Below are 20,527 nucleotides of genomic sequence, written 5' to 3' on the forward strand. Positions count from 1 at the left end.
ATATATCAACACAAAATAGAAGAAATGAAGGCAAAGTTGTGGTTCATTGCTTTACTTTTCATTCTCCCTTTAGTGATCTCATCATCTTATATGGTTTTGGCACAACCATACAAAATCCGCAAACTTGGTGAGCAGTATAAATACAGAAAGCACCATCTAAATATTATTTTACAACATTATGTATATGGATTGTTAATTACTTTGTTATATATTTTCTTGATTTTTTTTGGAACACACTATATTTTCTTTATCTAAATGACATAATTACTATTAATTTATTCAGGCGCAGCTATCTACGTACCGCCTAGTAGAACACCACCGGCGCACCAATGTTGCTAGATAGCAAAAGGCAACGAACAAAGGGACGTCTTGTAGATAACTTCTCGGCTAATGGTCATGGCTGATAGACAAACCGCTTATACAAATTGTTTTATTTTTTTTTGTTATAGCTTTAAAAATAATCCATAAAATTCCTATTTATAAAAAAGTCGACAAAAATATAATCAACGAAGAAAGTTTAAGGAGTATATATATAGTTCTGGAAGGATATAATCATAGAAACGTTCGATTATATTTATACCCTCCATCTCCAAAGCAGTCTCGCTTGGTTAGAGTTATTCACCAGATTATTAACGTTGGACTTTTCTGCTCACCTGATTAACATTAGAATTGTCTATGTTTAACCACATAACAATAACGTTGTCTATGTTTTTCTTTTTTGGACAACGACGTTGTCTATGTTATTAACCAATATGCAATAGAAGGATTAAGGATGATATCGATAGGGTTAAAGACGAGTGTTACCCACTGAATATTAAGGATGATCTCGACAGGGTTAAAGAATCGAGCTACTGCAAGCTAGATCTTAAAGCCATATAGCTTTACATGCTCGAAAATTTATAAAAGCATACTTAAGTTTTCTCGACTCTACTGTTAATCACATTGTGTGTATAGGCATGAATATTAATCAAAAAATGATAATCACACACTCTGTTTAACATGAAGTACTCACCACTATTGCAGGTAACCCATCTTGGCTATCACCTGACTGACAACCTTAAAAGTAAACCAGTCTTGTGTTGAGTTACCAAGCTTCTTTCACCAATGATTACATGTCAACAGACATAGCAAGTCCTATTGGTAGATGGAAGCAGCCTGATGATAGGAGATTGGTTAGTACAACAGCATTCTTTTATTTTGGACACAGACATATCGGGTATAACCTAGGAACGATTCAATTTTGGACAGTGACAAACTAGGTCAAGTCTGAACCCAAAAACAGTAAAGAAAAAACTTTCATCTGCCAAAATCAGAAAACAGAAATGAAAACAAATCCCACCCTGCTTTTATCTCCTTTTTTTCTCCACTACTTCCCACTATTTAGTAGAGGTCATATTAAGCAATTTTACAAGGTAGGAGCATCAACAGAAAACAAAAAAGCGAAAAAACAGAAAATTGTAAAGACAGGTGAAACAAGAACAAAAAAAAAAAGATAAGAAAAAAATATGATTTTCATTTCTAAGGGTAAAGAAACAGTTCTCGGTCTTCTTAGGTACTAAAGCTCCTCCTTGCTTCAAAGCTTCACGGCACTCGTTCTCAAGAGATAACTTCTCTAGTTGCGTTTATGCTCAAGCCGTGAGCAGCATTGACTACTCTATCTAGCAACCATTTGCCACCACATCAACTGGTTTAGAAACAGATCCATTCTCATCAACCTTGACATTACCGGTAGTTTGAGCAACTGGAGTAGATTCCTTGTCAGCCGGCTCAGCAGTTGCAGATTTCTTTTCTCATCCTCTGTACTATTCTCCTCACTTACCTATTGATTTTGTTCATTTAGATGTTAGAGGAAAGACTTAAGAGTTGTACACTGACTACAAAAGGTTTATAGTTGTTTTCCTGCTCTTACCTGTTTCTGGGTTTGCTGATGCTTGGCTTTCTTCTCCAAGATAGTCTTCTGTCGAACCTCATAGAAGGAAAGGTCATCCAAAATGCAAGTCTTGCTCGTATGCTCTTTAAAAATTTTCATAATCTTCACACCTTGCTCCAACTTGACCTATAACACAATCCCACAAAAGAAACATCAACACAAGAATCCAAATCGAGAACATAACTTGCAGAGATGTAAAAGCTCTACAGATCTGATACCTCTTGGGTGTCTCTAGAGTTAGTGACAGGCTTGTTCTCATTGTTCTCAAGGGTAATATGTTTCAGCAAACTGTTTGGAACATCCTTCACAATATGCCACTTGAGAGGGAAAGACCCTGTCCACTTGTCTTGCTGCCAGTAGTCCACATTTGTGTCGAAATCAACTGGTCCTGTCATTTCAGCAAGCCCAACAAATTGTCCACTTGCATTGACCTGCAAAACAAAAAAAAAATAACAGGTTAGTATGGCTCAATAACATCAAATAAAGAGTACAAAAACCACTGCATTTGATTTAAGGATTATATACGCACCGAGAAAAAGAGAAAGATAGGACAGCCTCCAGGTTTCTGCTGAGCTTCCTGGTATGCTGCAGCAAGCTTCTTGTTTCCATTTGGTGTACTAGCCCAAACATTATATTTGATGCTCTTGTGCACATCATCTTCACTGTAGGACTTGATGATAAAGAACATAGCATTCGCATAATCCACTGAGAAATCTTCTTTGTTGTACTGTTCTCTGTCAGGAACAATGCATGTGTTCTCCGTCTCCACAGCCTCGGCTACATTTGACTCGTTAGTCTGCTCCTTAACCTCTAAACTATCTTCTGAATTTCCCTTCTGGTTCTTTGTGCCCTTAGCTCTAGGTCCCCTGTTAAGTTCATTAAGACTATCTAGGTTGTTCTCATTTCCATAGTAGTAATTGTAACCCCTTCCAAAGCCTCTGTATTTGTTGTCTGTTGCACTCACCCATCCTCGTCCGTTTGTTCTTGAATCATACCCAGAAGAACCATAACCCATACCAGATCTCCCAGAGCTACCATAGTTACCATATAGCTTGCCTTGATACATCCTACTGTAGTATCCTTGAGTTGAACCGTAGCCTGTCATCGACGAAGGCTGGTGCACACCCTGCATAGAGAACATTGATTGAGGGCCAATCTTTACGCCAACAAAACAGACAATAGCGTAGTAGTTAATACAAAGAAAAAAAGAAAGATGTCATACCGTGTAGTTAGAATTTGAGCGGTAGTTTTGATTCCTCGATGAAGGCACACTGGTTGCCTTGGAATAGGAGGATGCAACTCCCCCGCCAGTAACAGGTCTCTGAACATCCGAATAACCAGTACCATAATATCCATCATAGTTAAACCTAGCATCCTGATAACCAGTACCAGCATAACCATTTCCATACAAATTGCTCGAGGTGTTGAATGCAGTCTGGTTGTTTGGTTTCCCTGCAGCGGATACATTGCTTCCTTTCGCCATACCAGCAGCAGATGCAACATTCTTGCTTTCCCCAGGTAGCGTCTTCACACCACCGGCTTTGTTTGGAGCGAGATCTCCCTGGGTAGGGGTAGCAAAAGGTCCAGTGGGAAAAAAGGCAGGATACTGGTACTGCTGGTGAGCTCCATAGAGCTGCCCATCTCCGGCAACCTGTGGAGCAGGGCTTGTTGCTGGCGAGTAAGGATACGCTGCATACCCATAACCCTGAGGATACACACAAGAGAAACATTATCTCCATAAATTCCCTTGTAAGAATAATCAGAACAAACGAAAGGCAAACTAAGCATAAACTTACAGAATTCATGTCAACACCGTCAGGAGTTTGGTAACCATTGTAATCGCTCCAGTCACCAGTCCCATATCCTGAACGTTTTAGAAACTTTGTTAAGCATAAACTTGTAATAATGTTAGATAAAGGGGGGTTGAGGATGAAGCTACCTACCATAGTAATAGGAGGGCTGCTGATACGCATTGGGAACATAACAAACTGAAGGGTCGACGGCATCACTGGGAAGCAACGGTGTCAAAGATCGGTCAAAGGAAGGAACTTGACCATTTAAATCCACTCCTCCATACTGGTAAACAGCAGTCTGCAAAAACATATTAAATCACAAAAGAAACAAAGCTTGTTAAATTGTAAAAGTGGCAAACAGATAAAAAAAAACAGAGATGCTTCATACCTTCTTGGTCGGCTCAGGAATCTCCGAAGCTGCTTTTGGTTGCGAGTCCAAGGAGAGATTCTGCAACAGATCAGCAGATTCTACGAAAACAAAGGTGAGTCAAGGAAAAAAGCAAAGACCTTTGTGAGTTTAACTAACAAACCAACCACTAGAACAGTGAAAAGCAAACATCTTAAGCCCAACTAATCTACATCACTCAGAGAGAGAGACAGAAGCTCGATCCAGTAACGCAAACAGAGAGATCGAGAAACAGAGAACACAGATAGAGAGAGAGAGAGAGAGAGAGAGAGAGAGAGAAAAAGGATACGATCAGCAGGTGAAGCAACGGTAGCCATGAGAACCAGATTAGATCCTTTGTCGGAACAGTGGATGCGACCAAAACCCTAGAGGGAATCAGATGGAATCTAGGGTTTGAATTTGGCCGCGCAGCCGCCGCCAAGAGAAAGGGTTTTTGTTTTGGGGGCAAGGAGGAGGAGGAGGAGGAAGAGAAAAGGGTTTTGCCTCGTTAGCTTCGAGTGATTCAAATAGATCCACGAACTCCCCCTCCCTTTTTTAATTCCGCTATTTGGTTTTGTTTCTTCTTCCCTAAGATTTTATTTCCTCTTTTATTACTAAAAGACTGGGAGACCGTATGCTTTTTGGTCTGTCTTCTTTTGGTAATTACCACGAAGTTTCCTTCATTGATAGATTTGTAATCTCGTAAATCAGAAACAAATCTATTAAAATGGATAAATGAAATAGAAAGCTTTCGAGTGAATAAATTTATTTACAACTGTTGAACAGTATTTTTATAAAAAAATAGTTTAACTATTTTTTTTTTGGGCAACTGATCTATTTATAAATCTAAACGTCATTACATAGTAGTAGAGAAGTTGTAGAGAGCAGACTTTGCAAGAGAGTCAGCAAACATGTTGTTCTCCCGGCTAACAAAAGACACGAAGAAAAAAGAAAAAGAAAAGGATAGAAATTCGATATCCATGAGAACCCCGAAAAAAGTCTTATATATACTGAAAAGATATTTTAAAAATAGTTTATTTAATTGCCGACAAAAAAGAATATTTTATTTAATAGAATAAAAATATTTATTCATTGTAAAAAATAAATAAAAATGATATTTGTTTTTTTGCAAATTATTAAAAACGGAATTTTCATTAAAAAAAAAATCCCGCTCATAGGTCTGATCGTTTAACCGCTCTCAACGGGCGTCTGATCGTTTAACCGCTCTCAACGGGCCAATTCGGAAGATTCAAAAGGCTATCGAGATGGGCCTATATTATCAAGTATTCATCTATAAAGCCCTAATCAGACCAGGCCAACCCCGAAACAGCCTAGGATCCGATTACTCAATCCGACTCTAGAGTGTTCTTGCAATAACAAAACAAAACAACAATCCATCCAACGGTCACGATTAACTCGAAGCTTCAAGAGCAAAAAGATACCATTGCGCCTTTATATCAAACATTCGGAAGCAAACTAGCAAAGTGCCACTCTTCAAAGAGAAACCAGCAGATAAAACCTACTCCTCCCTTCCTTATCTCGAACAAACTCTCCGGCGGATATCTCCTCCACTTCTCCTTTGTTATACTGTACGGTGAGTGTCCTGTTTTCATATAGTGTTTGGTGTTGGACAAGAAGTATCAAGTATTGGTGCATGAGTGAAACTAGTATTTTGAAAAAACAAGCATCGATTTTTACATCTGGGTTTATGTTTTTTCTTGTATAGTTTGATTAGCTAATGCTATCTTGTTAGGTGGTTCATACAGTTTAACAGTGTCTTGTAAGTTGTCTGACTGTTTTGGTTTAACAATGTTTATCTGACTGTGAGAAGTGAACACAATGGCATCGACCTTCACTGCTACATCTTCACTTGGCTCCTTGGTTGCTGCTCCCATTGCCCCAAAGCTTTCTACAAGCTCATTTGGAAGGAGACAGAATGTGTGCCCAAGAAGATCCCGTCCTGCTGCGATTGTATGTGCAGCCAAGGAGTTGCATTTCAACAAAGATGGTTCTACCATTAAGAAACTTCAAGTGAGTATATGCGGCTATGATTAGGATTCATGATTAGGATTCGTTTCTTTTTCTTTTTTCTCTTTTTTTGGTTTGTAATTAACTCTGTGTTTTTATTAGACCGGTGTTAACAAGCTAGCCGACCTTGTTGGTGTGACACTTGGACCAAAAGGGAGAAACGTTGTTCTTGAGAGCAAGTATGGATCACCGAAAATTGTTAATGATGGTGTCACTGTCGCTAGGGAGGTATGGATTTGGTAAATTATGTTCATTTTAGTTTTTAAATTGGCTTTTGAAAGCTTAAGGTTTTTTTTTCTTGTGGTTAGGTCGAGTTGGAGGACCCGGTTGAGAACATTGGTGCAAAGCTTGTCAGACAAGCAGCTGCAAAGACCAATGACTTGGCTGGTGACGGTACAACAACATCTGTTGTTCTTGCACAAGGCTTTATTGCTGAGGGTGTCAAGGTTAGCACATTCTTCCTTCAGCGTTTCTCTGATGTGAACTCAAAAGAACAGTTCAGTAATCTTTACATTTTGTTTCTTTTTTTCTATGCAGGTGGTGGCTGCAGGTGCAAACCCTGTATTGATCACTAGAGGCATTGAGAAGACAGCAAAGGCTTTGGTTCACGAGCTGAAGCTAATGTCTAAGGAGGTTAAATTTCTTCTTTTCTCTTTTGTGCTAAAGCTCTGTTTCGATCTCTCAAAAGTCTTATGGTTATTGAAAATGTAGGTTGAAGACAGTGAACTTGCGGATGTGGCGGCTGTTAGTGCCGGCAACAACCCTGAAGTTGGAAACATGATCGCTGAAGCAATGAGCAAAGTAGGCAGGAAAGGTGTGGTGACACTTGAGGAGGGTAAAAGCGCTGAGAACCACCTTTACGTTGTGGAAGGCATGCAGTTTGACCGTGGTTATATCTCACCGTACTTCGTGACAGACACTGAGAAAATGTCTGTCGAGTACGATAACTGCAAGGTACATTTTTTTTTGTTTACAGCTACTGTAATGATGTTGTGATGATGATAGATAGACTAACGAAGCTTTCTGCTGTGCAGCTGCTTCTTGTTGACAAGAAGGTTACCAATGCAAGGGATCTTGTTGGTGTTCTAGAGGATGCTATTAGAGGCGGTTATCCGATTCTAATAATAGCAGAAGATATTGAACAGGAAGCTTTAGCTACTCTTGTTGTTAACAAGCTTAGAGGCACTTTGAAAATAGCAGCTCTTAAAGCTCCTGGATTTGGAGAGCGGAAGAGCCAGTACCTTGACGATATTGCCATTCTAACTGGAGGTAACTAATGTTTCTGTAACAAAACCTAGATGCTCTTTGGAATCATTTCACTGTTTTAATCTTGTTGGGGGGTTCGTGGGTGTAGCTACTGTGATAAGAGAGGAAGTTGGTCTTTCTGTTGACAAAGCTGGGAAAGAGGTTTTAGGCAACGCCTCTAAGGTTGTCCTCACCAAGGAGATGACGACCATTGTGGGTGATGGTAGCACACAGGAAGCAGTGAACAAGCGTGTCATACAGATTAAGAATTTAATTGAGGTATGTATGAGACAATCTGCAAACTATGTATATCACTTTATTATAATGCTAAGATAGCAATGGTTGATTGGATGTGCAGCAAGCGGAGCAAGACTATGAGAAGGAAAAATTGAATGAGAGAATTGCAAAGCTTTCTGGTGGAGTTGCTGTAATTCAGGTACGTATTTTCCACATGATATTGTTTAATTTATACAACATAAGAACATGTTTAGTGATCCTAATTAGAGTTCTTGCATATTGGTTAAAGGTTGGAGCACAAACTGAGACAGAGCTTAAAGAAAAGAAACTAAGAGTTGAAGATGCTCTTAACGCCACAAAGGTGATTTTCTGAGATATAGAAGAGTCTGTTATTCTGACTACTCATGAACTATCTTTAAATATATGAGCTAACTGAGTTTCAGGCAGCGGTTGCGGAAGGTATTGTTGTTGGTGGTGGTTGCACTCTGCTTCGTCTAGCAGCCAAGGTTGATGCCATTAAGGATAGCCTTGTAAACGATGAAGAAAAGGTAAGGAGTTGAGTTTTGGGCACTTTACTTTCTCTGACTTAGCTTCTAACTAATTCTTGACTGTATAGGTTGGTGCAGACATCGTTAAAAGAGCCTTGAGTTACCCTCTGAAATTGATAGCAAAGAACGCTGGTGTCAACGGAAGCGTTGTCAGCGAGAAGGTAACTGATATAACGTTAAAGCTCCAGTCATGTACAGCTCTTTATCTGAGTAAGTTGCTTGACAAAACGTATTTATATTCATCACAGGTGCTAGCTAACGATGACGTAAAGTTCGGTTACAATGCTGCAACGGGGAAGTATGAAGATCTGATGGCTGCAGGAATCATCGACCCCACAAAGGTCAGTTTTTCACAAATATAACACACTGTTTGCTGAACCATTTGTTGAGATCTGAACGTGAGTGAGTTCAATGCAATTTTTCAGGTTGTGAGATGTTGTTTAGAACATGCAGCTTCCGTTGCAAAGACGTTCTTGATGTCCGACTGTGTGGTTGTGGAGATCAAGGAGCCAGAGCCAGTTCCTGCTGGCAATCCAATGGACAATTCAGGTTACTCCAAATACTCTGATTCCATTGACGGTAAGCTTGGACGATAGCATAAAAAAAAACTCTCTGAATCTCTTTGACTTTGTCTTGTTTCAGGATATGGATACTGAGATAGAGCAGCCTGATTTGCCTTTGAAGAGGAGATATGAATGAACATTCCGAAATGAGAGTTAGCTCACCGGGATACCGATTACTTTAGCTTGCAAACAAAACTTATGTGCTAAGTATAATGATTTTTTTTTGAACAAGAGCATTATGTGTACGTTAGATATCGAATTTGGAATCTTTTTTGAATAAATTGTGTCAGTGTTGTTCTTCACAGTGTTGACGTCTTAAACGGTAAGATTAAACAAGTGTAGTAGAAACATATTCTTTTTTTACAATTCTAAAACCGTAACCAAATGCTATCAAGTTATATATGGAATCATCATATAACCTCAAGCAAGCAATTGTAGATTGGCTGATGAAAACAACTGCAAATTCTACCATATGTACTACCTTAATCTATACTTTTCCCAACGCCAAAGCCACAAGAGGAACAGGGCTGAATCTCCAGCGAGCTTCTTCACCTCTCACCATCGGGCAAAAAACTAAACTCAACTGATCACAAAATGATGCAAACACAGCTTTTGTCGCCATCATATCTGATATCATCTTCTTCGCTGCGAGTAAAATGAAGAATCAATCATACAATGCCAATCAACTAAACATTACTCAAAAGTTTCATCAAGAAACCAGAGAAGAAGATGCAAGCAAATATCATGACTAACCTACACTCGAATTCACGGATCTCAGCAAGTTCTTTCCCCATCAAATCCACCCACTGTACCTTCTTCCTCTCCTCCTCCATTCTCTCACCAACTGCTGAGTCTAAAGCCTCCTTCTTGAAACTGCTTTTCAGGATGATCTCCCCATGAGTTTGACCCTCATCTTCTTCTTGTTTCTCCTCAAGGGTGCAATCTTCGACCTTCTCTATAGCACAATCTTCTTTTCTAACCTCATTCAACAAACCATCAACATCTTCTACATGTGCATCAACATAATGATCATCATCAACAACAGTAGTAGTAGTGGAAGAAGACACTCCAGGCGTGTTCTCCAATCTCAGCGACCCTGATGCATAGATGTGAGTAGAAGTAGAAGGCTTAGAGAAGCAGATGAAAGAAGGGCACTGGATCTTACACAGCAAAACCCTCATCAAAACATATGTTGGTTCTTTGAAACACCAGATCACTAATCTTGTCTTTGATAAAAGGTACAAACGTGCCGAAAGAAAACAGTTATGATTTCTGAAAAGAACAAAACAGCAGCAAGGGGGTGTTGGAGGAAGAGTGTTAATAACCACAGTATATAAACATCTCCTCTTCAATAGAATCCAAAGACCTTAAATTATACGTTGATCAGATGAGAAACAGACAAAAGTACAGGGACCATGTTAGTAAAAGGACAGATTCCAATTGATGAGATCACAGTCATCAGTTTTTTACTGTTTGTTCCTGATTGTTTCACCCATCAATGTCGTAAACATCACATGTTTATTTATTTTTATTTTATTTTTGGCAACCCTCACATGTTTATTTATTCGGCTTATAGTGGCTTTATGTGAAGAGTATCTGCAATATGCTATAAGTAAGATGAGCATTATCTATTGCTAGATCCAACAGAATGGTTCTACACTCAAATGTTGCATTACAATTCTGCAATGGTGGATGTCAACCATTGTCTAGATTCTGTATACTACAATTCTCAAATGTTGCATTACTTTTGTGTGTATTATTGTATGTCTCTGTATCAGGTACTCATCAAGAAAAAATAATCACTGAGTTTATTTTGCTATCTCTAAACGCGTTTGTTACACCTGCTTCTTACAACTTTTTGCTGGAAAAATAATCAAAAAGATACATAAGAGATGGTAAAGGTACAAACATGCATATTACCATGGGTTCTACTGTTAAATTTTCAGAACAGGAAACGCAATGACGTCTCATATACTCGCGGAGTTTGTCAACAGCATCACTAGCCTATCGATTCCAAGCCCCTTCAGAGAGAAACAACGAAACAATAGCAGTAAAACTGATATAAGTACTTGACCATACAAGTTTGGTTTATGTTTTTGACTCTGAAATTTTACTGTGTCGTAACGAAGAAAGATATAATAGTACCATTCCAGAAGCCGGAGGCATTCCGTATTCGAGGGCAGTGAGGAAGTCTTCGTCAAGGGTCACCTCATAAGAATCATCATCATCATCATCCTCTTTCTTTGTGTTTTGTTCAGCCGCTGCTCGCTTTGCGTTATGCTGCTTCACTTGCTCTTCCAACCGCGTCCTCTACCATATTTGTAACTCAAATCAATTATATGACCCAGTGTAGTACACAAAAATAACTAAAAAACCGATCATGTACTATGCTAAGAAGACACAAAACTGTGGGAATATACTATGTATTATTGTGGAACATGATTATGTACTTTCAGTTCCAGGCTGGGGGAGGTGACTTCTTTGCTTCCTCAGAAATCACCTTAATATATTCTTTGTTCATTTCTTCCCGTACCATCTTCTTATATCGCCTTTCCTCCTCGTTGTTAATGTAGCAATCAACCTGAGTCACAGTACAAACATGTAGTAAGCAAAAGAGACGGAGACAACTAAAACAAAATCTTGTCTAGTGCATCTTTTAGGCTGCAAATTAATGGGCCAAAACAAAAGGCCCAATCTGTAAACCACATGGATACAGACAGCGAGACCTATAAGTAACGTGTTCCTCTACCAACCCTAAACTCAGAGCTGCGTTTTCTTCTTCCTTCGATTCTTCTTTTTTTTTTTTTAAGTTACTTTTTGCAAAATGAGGATAGTGGGTGCAGTGATGATGGGTTTATGTAATCTCGTTAATCTGAAATATTTATTGAGGATAAATACTTCCCAACCATTCATTCAAATCCTGAGCACCTTTCCTCTTTGTTTTAATCTTAATATATTGCTCTCGACTTTGCACATAGTTCTTCTTGGAAGCTTTTAGATTCATTCTAAAAATGTGGTTTCGAAGATTTTATTTGTGCATATACTAAAGATCCTATCTGCTTGAGTAATCTCTCTGTTATATGTTAACTATAGAGGAACGCTCCAATGTTATAGGATCACATCTGTTTAAACAGAACAGTTCACAACTAGTTCTTGATAAGAAATATTTAAACTTCGAGTTATTGAACACGTCTAAACTCAATAGTAAATCAAAGACAATACATTACGAAGAAGATATAGTGCATGAGATGCAATGGGACTTTTTACTACTTTACATGAATCAATGAACGTAAAGCAAATGATCTATTTCAAGAATTAGCACAAGCTATAGTCAAGAATTATCCAAGGATCTGGAATCTATCTCAAGAAATTACAATTTAAAAAAAAACAATGTCTGATCCAAAGTAAACCTAGCCAACAGAATCCGTGAGGGTAAGATAGAAAGTATCTGGAAGCGTACGGCATAAGATAAAAAAGTTTATTCAGAGAATCCAAAAGAACCCTAGCCAAAAGAATGCATCAGTATTTCAAATAGCTTTTAAGAAAAACATCACAAAACCAAATCTTTTGAGCAACGCTAAGGTACCATATAATGTATTACAAAAGCCATAAGTGTTTGGCCATCTCTCAAGGTACTACAAAACCCAAGAGAGCCACCACACAAGCTAATAATATATAAAAATTACAAATCTTTCGGTAACTGAACAAGAAGATATACACACTTGGGAGTGAATTCCTTCTTTGAGAAATGGGAGTAAATGTACAGTCCCACTGGAGTTTGTTTGTTTGAGACACTCACAAGACTGTGTTGATGTGAAGTGCTTTGAGTAGAGAGGTTGCCATTTGCTTCACAAGAACTTGGCCTCCTGAACGTTGTCCATCACGTCGTTCTTCTATCAAATTCTGCAGTTTCTGAGGGAGGTCGTTCTCTACAATCAGCTGCTTTGGCTTTGGATGGTGCTCGTAAACAGCCTGTTTCACATCATTAAAACCACACACTCAAATACACTCAACTTCTATAATAGTGTTATTTAAGACTAATAATAGTATGGTGGGGTGATTCATTACCTTGATAAGTTTCAGAAGATTAAGTCTAGCTATAGCATCTTGGTGGTCTAGCCTTGAAATAAGCAACGGAGTCAATCCATTTACAGCTAGTGTCTTGTTGATCCGAGATGATTTCCTGGATTCAAGAAATGATTAAGGACTAGAACTTCAGTTAAGCTTTCATAAAGAACATTTTGGAATATGATTAGATGCTCTATTTGTAAAGAAGAGAGAGAGAGAGATACATACGTAATAATCTTCAAGAATGGCTCCAGTATGTGCACAAAGTGTCTCTCAGGGCAGCTCTGGAAGAAGTTAACTAACTTCTGAATTGCCTCGTTCTTGAGCAACGCCTGCTCCACCTTGTGGTTGTTATCGTTGTCTTGCGCCAAGCAAACAGCAATTGAATCCAAGGCTATCACCGACCAGTATTCATCATCGAGCAGACTCAGGTAAACGTCCAGACCGCCGTGAGCTCTTAGCTGCTCTCTGGAGTTCCGAGATGCATGAGCCATATCGCATAGAAGTGGCAATGCGTATTGTTTCAGAGGAGAATCAGACATGATGAAAAGCATCAGGTGAGGTATGATTCCGTTTTCAGCCGCTTGTTCTTGCCTCCTCTTGTTTATCTTGCATAGGTTGAATAGCGCACTAAGCACCTCATGATGGATCTGATAAACAAGATTCCCCTCCTTAAGCTCGAGGTTGGGGATCAAATGCTTGATTGCATCTGCACGTTGAAGATTCTCCAAGCAATTTGGATCTGTGGATAAATGATTGGTGCACTCCAGTATCTGAACAAAACAAAAGGCAGTGTAAGCAAAGCAGCTGAAGATTCTGTAGGCAGAAATGTTATAGAAACTTCATAATGTATTCAAGTACCTTTAACAGAATAGGAGGTTCCACACGGTTAAACATCTGGAAAAGACGACTGAGTAAACTTTGGCTGCACATGTATGACTTGACTGTTGTATCAGCTCGAGCAAATTCAAGAAGCAGATCCGCCACTTTCTCCAAGTATTCCCTTGCAACATCTGCACTCTGCGTAGAGACCATATGGGCAAGAAAACCAGATGATGTGGCACTTCCAGGTCTAGCGTTTAGAACACCCGAGCCTGACAGTACTCCGGATGCTGTTTGAGATGCAATCCCAGACGTAGAAGCGACTCCTTCATTACCAACAACCTTCTTTGCCATTGTTTTGCTTGGATACTTATCAAGATTTCCATTTTCTTTGCCGCGTCCAGAGACCTCTGAAGAAACATTGCAATGATAAGAACAAACAAAAAGTTATATATGTGCCTAAAATATGGAGAGTCATGCTAAGTAAAAAAAACTTTCAAACTTACCTGCAAACTCAGCCATCAGAAATTCAAGGTCTCCGTTGGTTTTCTTTTCATTCGATCCATGCAGAAGAGGAAACCTATTTTCATGTCTATCTATGCCAGTAATGTGCTTAACGTAATCCAGTTGACCAGAGTAATGTCTTGAAGGAGGTTCTTTCTCCAACAAGCTAAGCAAAGGTCTAACTTGTTCTGGCTGAGCAACAGGAAAACCATTTGATGCACCCTCCGCCAGCTTCTGAAGCTTATCTGTCGATGTCCTATTAGCGGAGAAAGATAACCGATGCGGTTCTGTGCCTGACGTAGAACCATCCGCTGCTGCAACACTGCTTAATCTAGGCCTATCACCATCTTGATGGATATCTGATCTTTGAGAGTTTGACGTTGAGGCACGAGAAGGCTCTTCACCACCACCCATATGCCTAGTTTTCAACGCATCAGGGTGATCAATCGCACCGAGTGAGCTCTCATGCTGACCGAATAAAGGATTGTTAGGGTCAAGTTGACCAGAGCGCAGTCGTGGAGCTTGACCATCCACGCTCAACGGGCCACCTGATATAGAAGCCAGTCGAGTTGCCTCGTTCAAGCTATAGAGTGTGTTGATTAGCCTAAGGAGAATCCCATTCTTTGCAGCTATGCGGCAGAAGTCATTTCTTGGGGTGGATTTTTTGAGTTTGAATACTTGCCACATCCCATCAATAGCTAAGTGAACCATCTCCCTGGAAAGAAACGCTCATATCAGTAGAGTTTAGAAAATGATTAAACCATGACTACAAGAAAAAGGGCTACATCAAGAAATTGGTCAGCTATTAAGCAATTTGTTCGCTTTTTCAAAAGAACAAATTAGACAGAAGACAGATTCAAAGACAAAATCAGATGCTACTCGGACTTGTAATAAACCTAAGCATGCATTTAATATGATGATAACATTCCAAGTCCTTATGATGAAATAATCAATAGACCACACATAAAATATATGCATTTTATACGATGAAAGTAGTCAAGCATCATAAGAAGATGGTAGACAACACCCACCTGTATTTGGCATAATCTGGTTCAAGAAATCCCACCAAAATTGGTATTCCACGGCAAGCTATGAACATTTGCAATGTTAAGGAGCTGTAAAGAAAGTACCAAATCAGCTCTATGACTTATAGAAACACGAAGAAACAAAGAAAGAAATATTTTGATGACTATTTAATACCTTGATTGACAAAGCTGCTGCAAGAAGTAAGCTGCTTCCTTGCGAATTTCTCGAGAACGTTCCCTCTCAGGACCAGCAAAACTCATTACCAAAGGAATCTGCCATATCATTTGGAATAATCAAATTTTCATGGGACTTTTTTTTTGCAACAACTGGAAAAAAGAAACAGTTTGGCTATTTGAGAACATTATGAAAACCGATTTTCCCTAAAATACTGTTCAGCTTTGCCATTTTAACAAGAAAATAGAGATACGGAACTCCACCCAAATTCACCTAGTCAGTAAGCAAATGGAAGGTAGGACTTACGAGACCAACAAGAGAAGCATTTTCCTGGAAGTCGGTGTTATCTTTGATAATTTCGTTTATCAGTTGCAGCACAGCACATGTTACCTGAAAACACCATAAGCTAGTCAGTATAATGATGATGAAGGAGAACAAAAAATCCTGCTTGATTAAATAAAACATACACGAGGTTTAGGAATATCAAGTAGATCCATTAGAGGGAGGAAACCATGCTGTGTCACAAATACTGCCTTCTGTTCATGTCTCTGACGAAACATGACAACAAGTTTCTGAGAAGAAGAGACTATTGCATCTTCTGATTCATCTGCCCTTAAGGAGCTCACTAATCTAGTGAACTCGACTGCCTACAAAAAAAAAAAAACTTAACCAATAAATACTAGGATTCTAATAAATTGAAACAACTGAAAAACGGAGTTAAGAAGCAAGGGCTTTTCTCGAACACGTAATTTTGAAAAATATCATACTCAAAGAGAATGAAGTGAGTAGGTCAAGTAAGCGTACCTGCAGAGGAAAAAGATTCTCTGCGGGGACTTTTTCATCAAATACCTGCGAAACGAGATAGAAAATAAGTTAACGGTAAATACTATTTGAATGAATCAAACCAGCATTCTCGAGACAGAACATACCAAGCCATCAATGTCAATAACATCATCTTTCAGAACACCCATCATTAAGCGGAAAAGGTCACCACCATCATTCGAATGCCCTGTTTCACCCTCCATTTGCTTCTGAGCAATCGTAGCCCTCAGTTTTGTTGCCAGATCATTCTTTCCACCATCTGCGACAGGAGAATCACCCTGGATGACATTCGATGTAGGCGCTGCTGATGTCGAGGCTTCATTTGGTTTTCCCTCGGGAACTTTATCCAGTGGTTGAAACAAATCATGCAAAGACGCATCACCAGGAGGATCACTAAATCTAGTCAGTTCATTCCCACCAACACTAGACGGAGTCTTCACAGCCTTTGAGATATAAATTACAAGCAAAAAACATATCTAGTCAGTCATTATAGAAACCTCTATGCATAGAATGTAGAGTTTGCCAAAAAGGTATAAAACACAGTACAAGCCCAGCAAACTGTTTTGTTTTTTTAATCAGTAAAGAACGGTGAACTTATCAATCAACTCAAACATACATTATACTCCCTCGTAATTGGCCATATTATCTAAGAAAGGACTAGGAAAAATAAATGAGGTAAAACAACACAACTAACCTTTCGAAGCCTACGATCTTCATCTTTTTGGTCAGAACTATGTGATGGCTTGTTCACCTGGATGGAAGATTCTTTTCCAGGCTGCTTTTCTAAAGTACTTTTTCCAGCTTTAGAAGATTCCGTTTCAAGATTTTCAGGTATATCATCATGTTCAGATTTCCGTTGAAACTCTGATTCATCTTCAGAGCTCCCCTTTGCATCCGAAGAACTTTGAAGAGAAGGTTTCTCATGCATCGACAGCGTTGGAACTTGATCTGAACTAAAATCAGCTTCTGAATTATCCGCTCCTCCTTCACCAAGATCACTATGTGAAGATGAATCTTTCTCAGACCTAAAACTCCCCACCCCTACCAGAGGTAATTTGCTTTTCGAGTCCTGGACAAAAAAAACACCAGATCAGTATCCTCAACAAAGTTAATGCGTTCTCAGGCTCATCTCTAAAACTCTTTATTTGCATCTTTCAGGAGAACGACTGATGGTAAATTAGAGCTGAGAAAAAGCTTACAGATTTTGACATGCCAGATTTTTCTGCTGAATGGCTTTCAGTTACATCTTGACTACCTTCAGCATCTTTCTCCGAACTTGCAGCAGCTTCTTTCATATATCTGCAAAGGATGCAGTGCAAAGGACATCATTTCCAGCGGAAGCAACTAACACTAGTGCGAAGAAGACATAGATGATATGTCTTGGAATATTCTCTGAAAAAAATAGAATTTCTCACTTGATGGTTCCACTATGGCGAAGTGAGGACTGCAATGCTCGTCTAGAGTTCCGTATCCAAGGGTGAGAGAGCAATGTCTTTGCATCAGGCCTCTGCCTGGAATCCTGTAATATGCAAGATAACAATCAGATCAACATACTGGATATTAAGTAAATTAAATTGTCTAGGTTGCGGTGCAGGGGCAGGTGAGATGATTAAACTATACCTTCTTGAAGCACTGTCGTAGGAAGTCTGTAATATCTGGAGAAAGACTATCGGGAATAGGAGGGTTATCATCCTAACATTGAACCAGAAAAAAGGGCAATAGTTTGTCACTTGTTGGCTAATAACTTTAGCATTTTTTTTTAAGGAAAGAAGTTATTAGCAGCAAGAAAGCATAAAAAAGAGCCAGGAAGAGACCTAAATTTTATTGATTAATTAATACATAACTCAATAAATGTTGCCGAACCTGAACAATACGAAAGAGAGCTGGCATGGGTTGCAGATCATAGTAAGGAGGCACACATGTAAGAAGTTCGATAACAGTGCATCCAACACTCCAAATGTCAGAAGCAGCACAAACTCCGGACATTTCAATAACCTGAAACATAAGTTGGGTATCCGCCACATAATCAGGTAACAAATTTTGCAAATTAGGAATGAAATATGCATCCACCAAATGGAAGTTAACCTATACAGAATATGGTGATGAAGAATAGTGTACCTCAGGAGCCATCCAGTAAGGAGTTCCAACCACTGAGTGAGTGTTAACATCCGCCTCGTTTAGTTTAGTGGCAACTCCAAAGTCAGCAAGCTTAACAAGACCCTGAAGTATGAAATAGAGTTAAGTATATATCTAAGGAAGAATAGCCTAGAAGGATCTTATGCATCCGAGAATACAACAATCTTACATCCCTGAGAATAACTAACACAATCCATACGGTAGAAAAAAAACACACCTCTTTTGTCGTCAAAATATTTGCACCTTTGATATCACGGTGTATGACACCCTGCTCATGCAGATAGACCAAACCTTCCAAGACCTGTACTCACTAGTGAGTATACAACGCATAAAGAAACTCAAAACTCCACTAGAAAAAGATATAAACAGACCTGAGCAATGTAAACAGCCACCAACGATTCAGGAAAAGGTCCAAACTTATTTGGTTTAATAATGTTAGCAAGAGAGCCATTCTCAACGTACCTGCCAACACATATTTTTAAACCTTGAGTTTCCAGACCATAGTTCAGTGAGCACAAAAAAAAAAACTACTTACTCCAGAATAATGTGAAGGTGAGTCTTTGTCTTTGAAGAGCCAAGATACTTGACAATGTTTTTATGGTTCAAGTTCTGCAATGAAACATCATCTTAGAAGAAGACTACATAACCACTAACGAAAAAAGCCAAATTTCAGAAGGTGGTTAACTTGATGTAAGTTCACAGATACTTAACAAGATCCCAACTTTGTAAACAAGTTGTTAGTTCTACATGCCAAGCCAATGTTTTAACTTAAAGAAGTTGAAATGGAACAATGATTATGAAATATGTAGATGAAAGAAGCTACCTTCAACAAATCAATTTCTTGCTGTTGAGTACAGAATCACCCATACATGTAACACCACCATGATTCAAGTCAGTTAGTAAGGATAGACAGACACTAAGACAAAACAAATAAGAAAGATAGACAGGTGAAAGCAACAAAACACACCATGATAGTGTTGAGATCCTCTTGAACAATATTCTCCAAAGAGACTTGTTTAATCGCCACAAAGTCTCCATTCTCCAAGTCCAATCCTTTATACACTCTACCATAAGCTCCTTTCCCAATTTCATCTCCCAGCATCTAATAAACCCATCAAAAAAAAAGTTTCAACCTTTTAAAGCAGAGGCGAAGATCAAAAAAAAAAAGGTTTCAACTTTCCTCAATTTCGAAACCCAAAAGCTGAGAGAGCTATCAAACTTCAAAACGCAGAATCGAAAGCTTACGTATTTGTTGTCGAGAGTCTTCGATTTGTGGAACTGAGATGACGTCATTTGCCGCGCCATCCTCCCTCCGTCAGCGAAGCCGATTGATCCTCCGATCCAATGAGATAAGAATTAGGGTTTCAGTTTTTGAGGAAATTGAAGGAATCCACAGAAGAGATTTTGATTGAAAAGAGATGTTCAGATGCCAGCTCTTAAATATTGGCAATTTTAATAAAATAAAATAAAAAAAAAGGCAAAGAAGAACATAAAGGGAAAGAGGAACACAACTGTGTGACTGTTGACTAACCTTAACAGCAGTATCTTATTTCTTATGAGGTCCATAATCTTTTCATTCTTAACGAATTGACCCCACTATTTCACTATTTGTTTACAATATCTCTAATTACTGAATACTCTCTGCTTCAAAAAAAATTTTTTTTTGACATTTTCACACATATTATTATAAAAAAAATATTAAGTTTTGATTACCATTATATTATTTTTGTAAATAACTATTTTCATGAGACCGCAAGTGTATATAGCTCATATTTAGTGCATAACATTAATCAGTTGAACTTGTTAATCTATTTTTTAAAGATCGATAATTTCTTACTTTATATAAATTATTTATTGGTACAATAACAAATGATCTGAAATGTGATCTTATTATCTATTCTTGGAAAATTTTGTGTTACAATTATGTAACTCAAACACAATCTAATATGGCGATTTTAGTCAAAAGATTTCAATAGAATAAATGAGAAACTATTGGATTTAAGTTCTAAAATTATTTAAATACTTACCAGTATCGAATCCCAGCTACTACTTTCGTCGCCATCGTCGTTCAACTAAAACGACGATGCAGAATCGATACCAATCAAATCCAAGAGAAGCAAGTTTTATCTATCGACAAAGCTAAACAACATCATAATCGAGCTAACGATGACGAAACCGGTGGTATCAAGAGAATCATAAGCTTCGATCTTACCTTTTCCCACCATTTCACCCTTCTCGTTCTGCTA

At 38.6% G+C, this 20,527-nt stretch overlaps 3 protein-coding genes, 1 non-coding gene and 1 pseudogene across 5 annotated transcripts; 2 read left to right on the forward strand and 3 right to left on the reverse strand.

Moving 5' to 3' along the window:
* Positions 1–1,323: 1,323 nt before the first annotated feature.
* On the reverse strand, positions 1,324–4,689 carry LOC108856723 (YTH domain-containing protein ECT2-like; annotated as a pseudogene).
* Positions 4,690–5,555: 866 nt separating this feature from the next.
* Positions 5,556–9,033, forward strand: LOC108857155 (chaperonin 60 subunit beta 2, chloroplastic). Its single transcript, XM_018631097.2, has 15 exons — positions 5,556–5,702; positions 5,940–6,139; positions 6,239–6,364; positions 6,445–6,582; positions 6,674–6,769; positions 6,848–7,090; positions 7,171–7,405; positions 7,491–7,660; positions 7,740–7,817; positions 7,908–7,979; positions 8,062–8,166; positions 8,235–8,327; positions 8,415–8,507; positions 8,592–8,715; positions 8,809–9,033. Exons 2-15 carry the CDS (start codon positions 5,948–5,950, stop codon positions 8,820–8,822), a joined length of 1,779 nt encoding a protein of 592 aa, XP_018486599.1. The 5' UTR covers positions 5,556–5,702; positions 5,940–5,947; the 3' UTR covers positions 8,823–9,033.
* Positions 9,034–9,137: 104 nt separating this feature from the next.
* LOC130504467 (uncharacterized) lies at positions 9,138–10,040 on the reverse strand. 2 transcript variants are annotated; one of them, XM_056999082.1, is made up of 3 exons: positions 9,895–10,040; positions 9,483–9,825; positions 9,138–9,374 (listed from the first exon to the last, which is right to left on the reverse strand). In XM_056999082.1, exons 1-3 carry the CDS (start codon positions 9,908–9,910, stop codon positions 9,317–9,319), a joined length of 417 nt encoding a protein of 138 aa, XP_056855062.1. In that variant the 5' UTR covers positions 9,911–10,040; the 3' UTR covers positions 9,138–9,316. The 2 variants fall into 2 exon arrangements, with proteins under 2 accessions (XP_056855062.1, XP_056855061.1); XM_056999081.1 differs by having other exon boundaries at positions 9,483–10,040.
* Positions 10,041–11,567: 1,527 nt separating this feature from the next.
* Positions 11,568–11,655, forward strand: LOC130504468 (small nucleolar RNA U30). The gene has a single exon (XR_008941274.1). It is a non-coding gene; the product is annotated as a small nucleolar RNA U30 (small nucleolar RNA).
* Positions 11,656–12,232: 577 nt separating this feature from the next.
* On the reverse strand, positions 12,233–19,745 carry LOC108862436 (MAP3K epsilon protein kinase 1). Its single transcript, XM_018636570.2, has 23 exons — positions 19,527–19,745; positions 19,249–19,383; positions 19,105–19,125; positions 18,817–18,890; positions 18,653–18,743; positions 18,499–18,582; positions 18,264–18,365; positions 18,009–18,140; positions 17,766–17,837; positions 17,561–17,664; positions 17,345–17,444; positions 16,840–17,214; positions 16,253–16,588; positions 16,128–16,172; positions 15,791–15,970; positions 15,630–15,713; positions 15,324–15,421; positions 15,155–15,238; positions 14,126–14,838; positions 13,659–14,029; positions 13,026–13,570; positions 12,798–12,912; positions 12,233–12,701 (listed from the first exon to the last, which is right to left on the reverse strand). Exons 1-23 carry the CDS (start codon positions 19,584–19,586, stop codon positions 12,525–12,527), a joined length of 4,098 nt encoding a protein of 1,365 aa, XP_018492072.2. The 5' UTR covers positions 19,587–19,745; the 3' UTR covers positions 12,233–12,524.
* Positions 19,746–20,527: the final 782 nt, after the last annotated feature.

This window comes from Raphanus sativus, unplaced genomic scaffold (genome assembly GCF_000801105.2).
Source record: "Raphanus sativus cultivar WK10039 unplaced genomic scaffold, ASM80110v3 Scaffold1599, whole genome shotgun sequence".
NCBI lineage: Eukaryota > Viridiplantae > Streptophyta > Magnoliopsida > Brassicales > Brassicaceae > Raphanus > Raphanus sativus.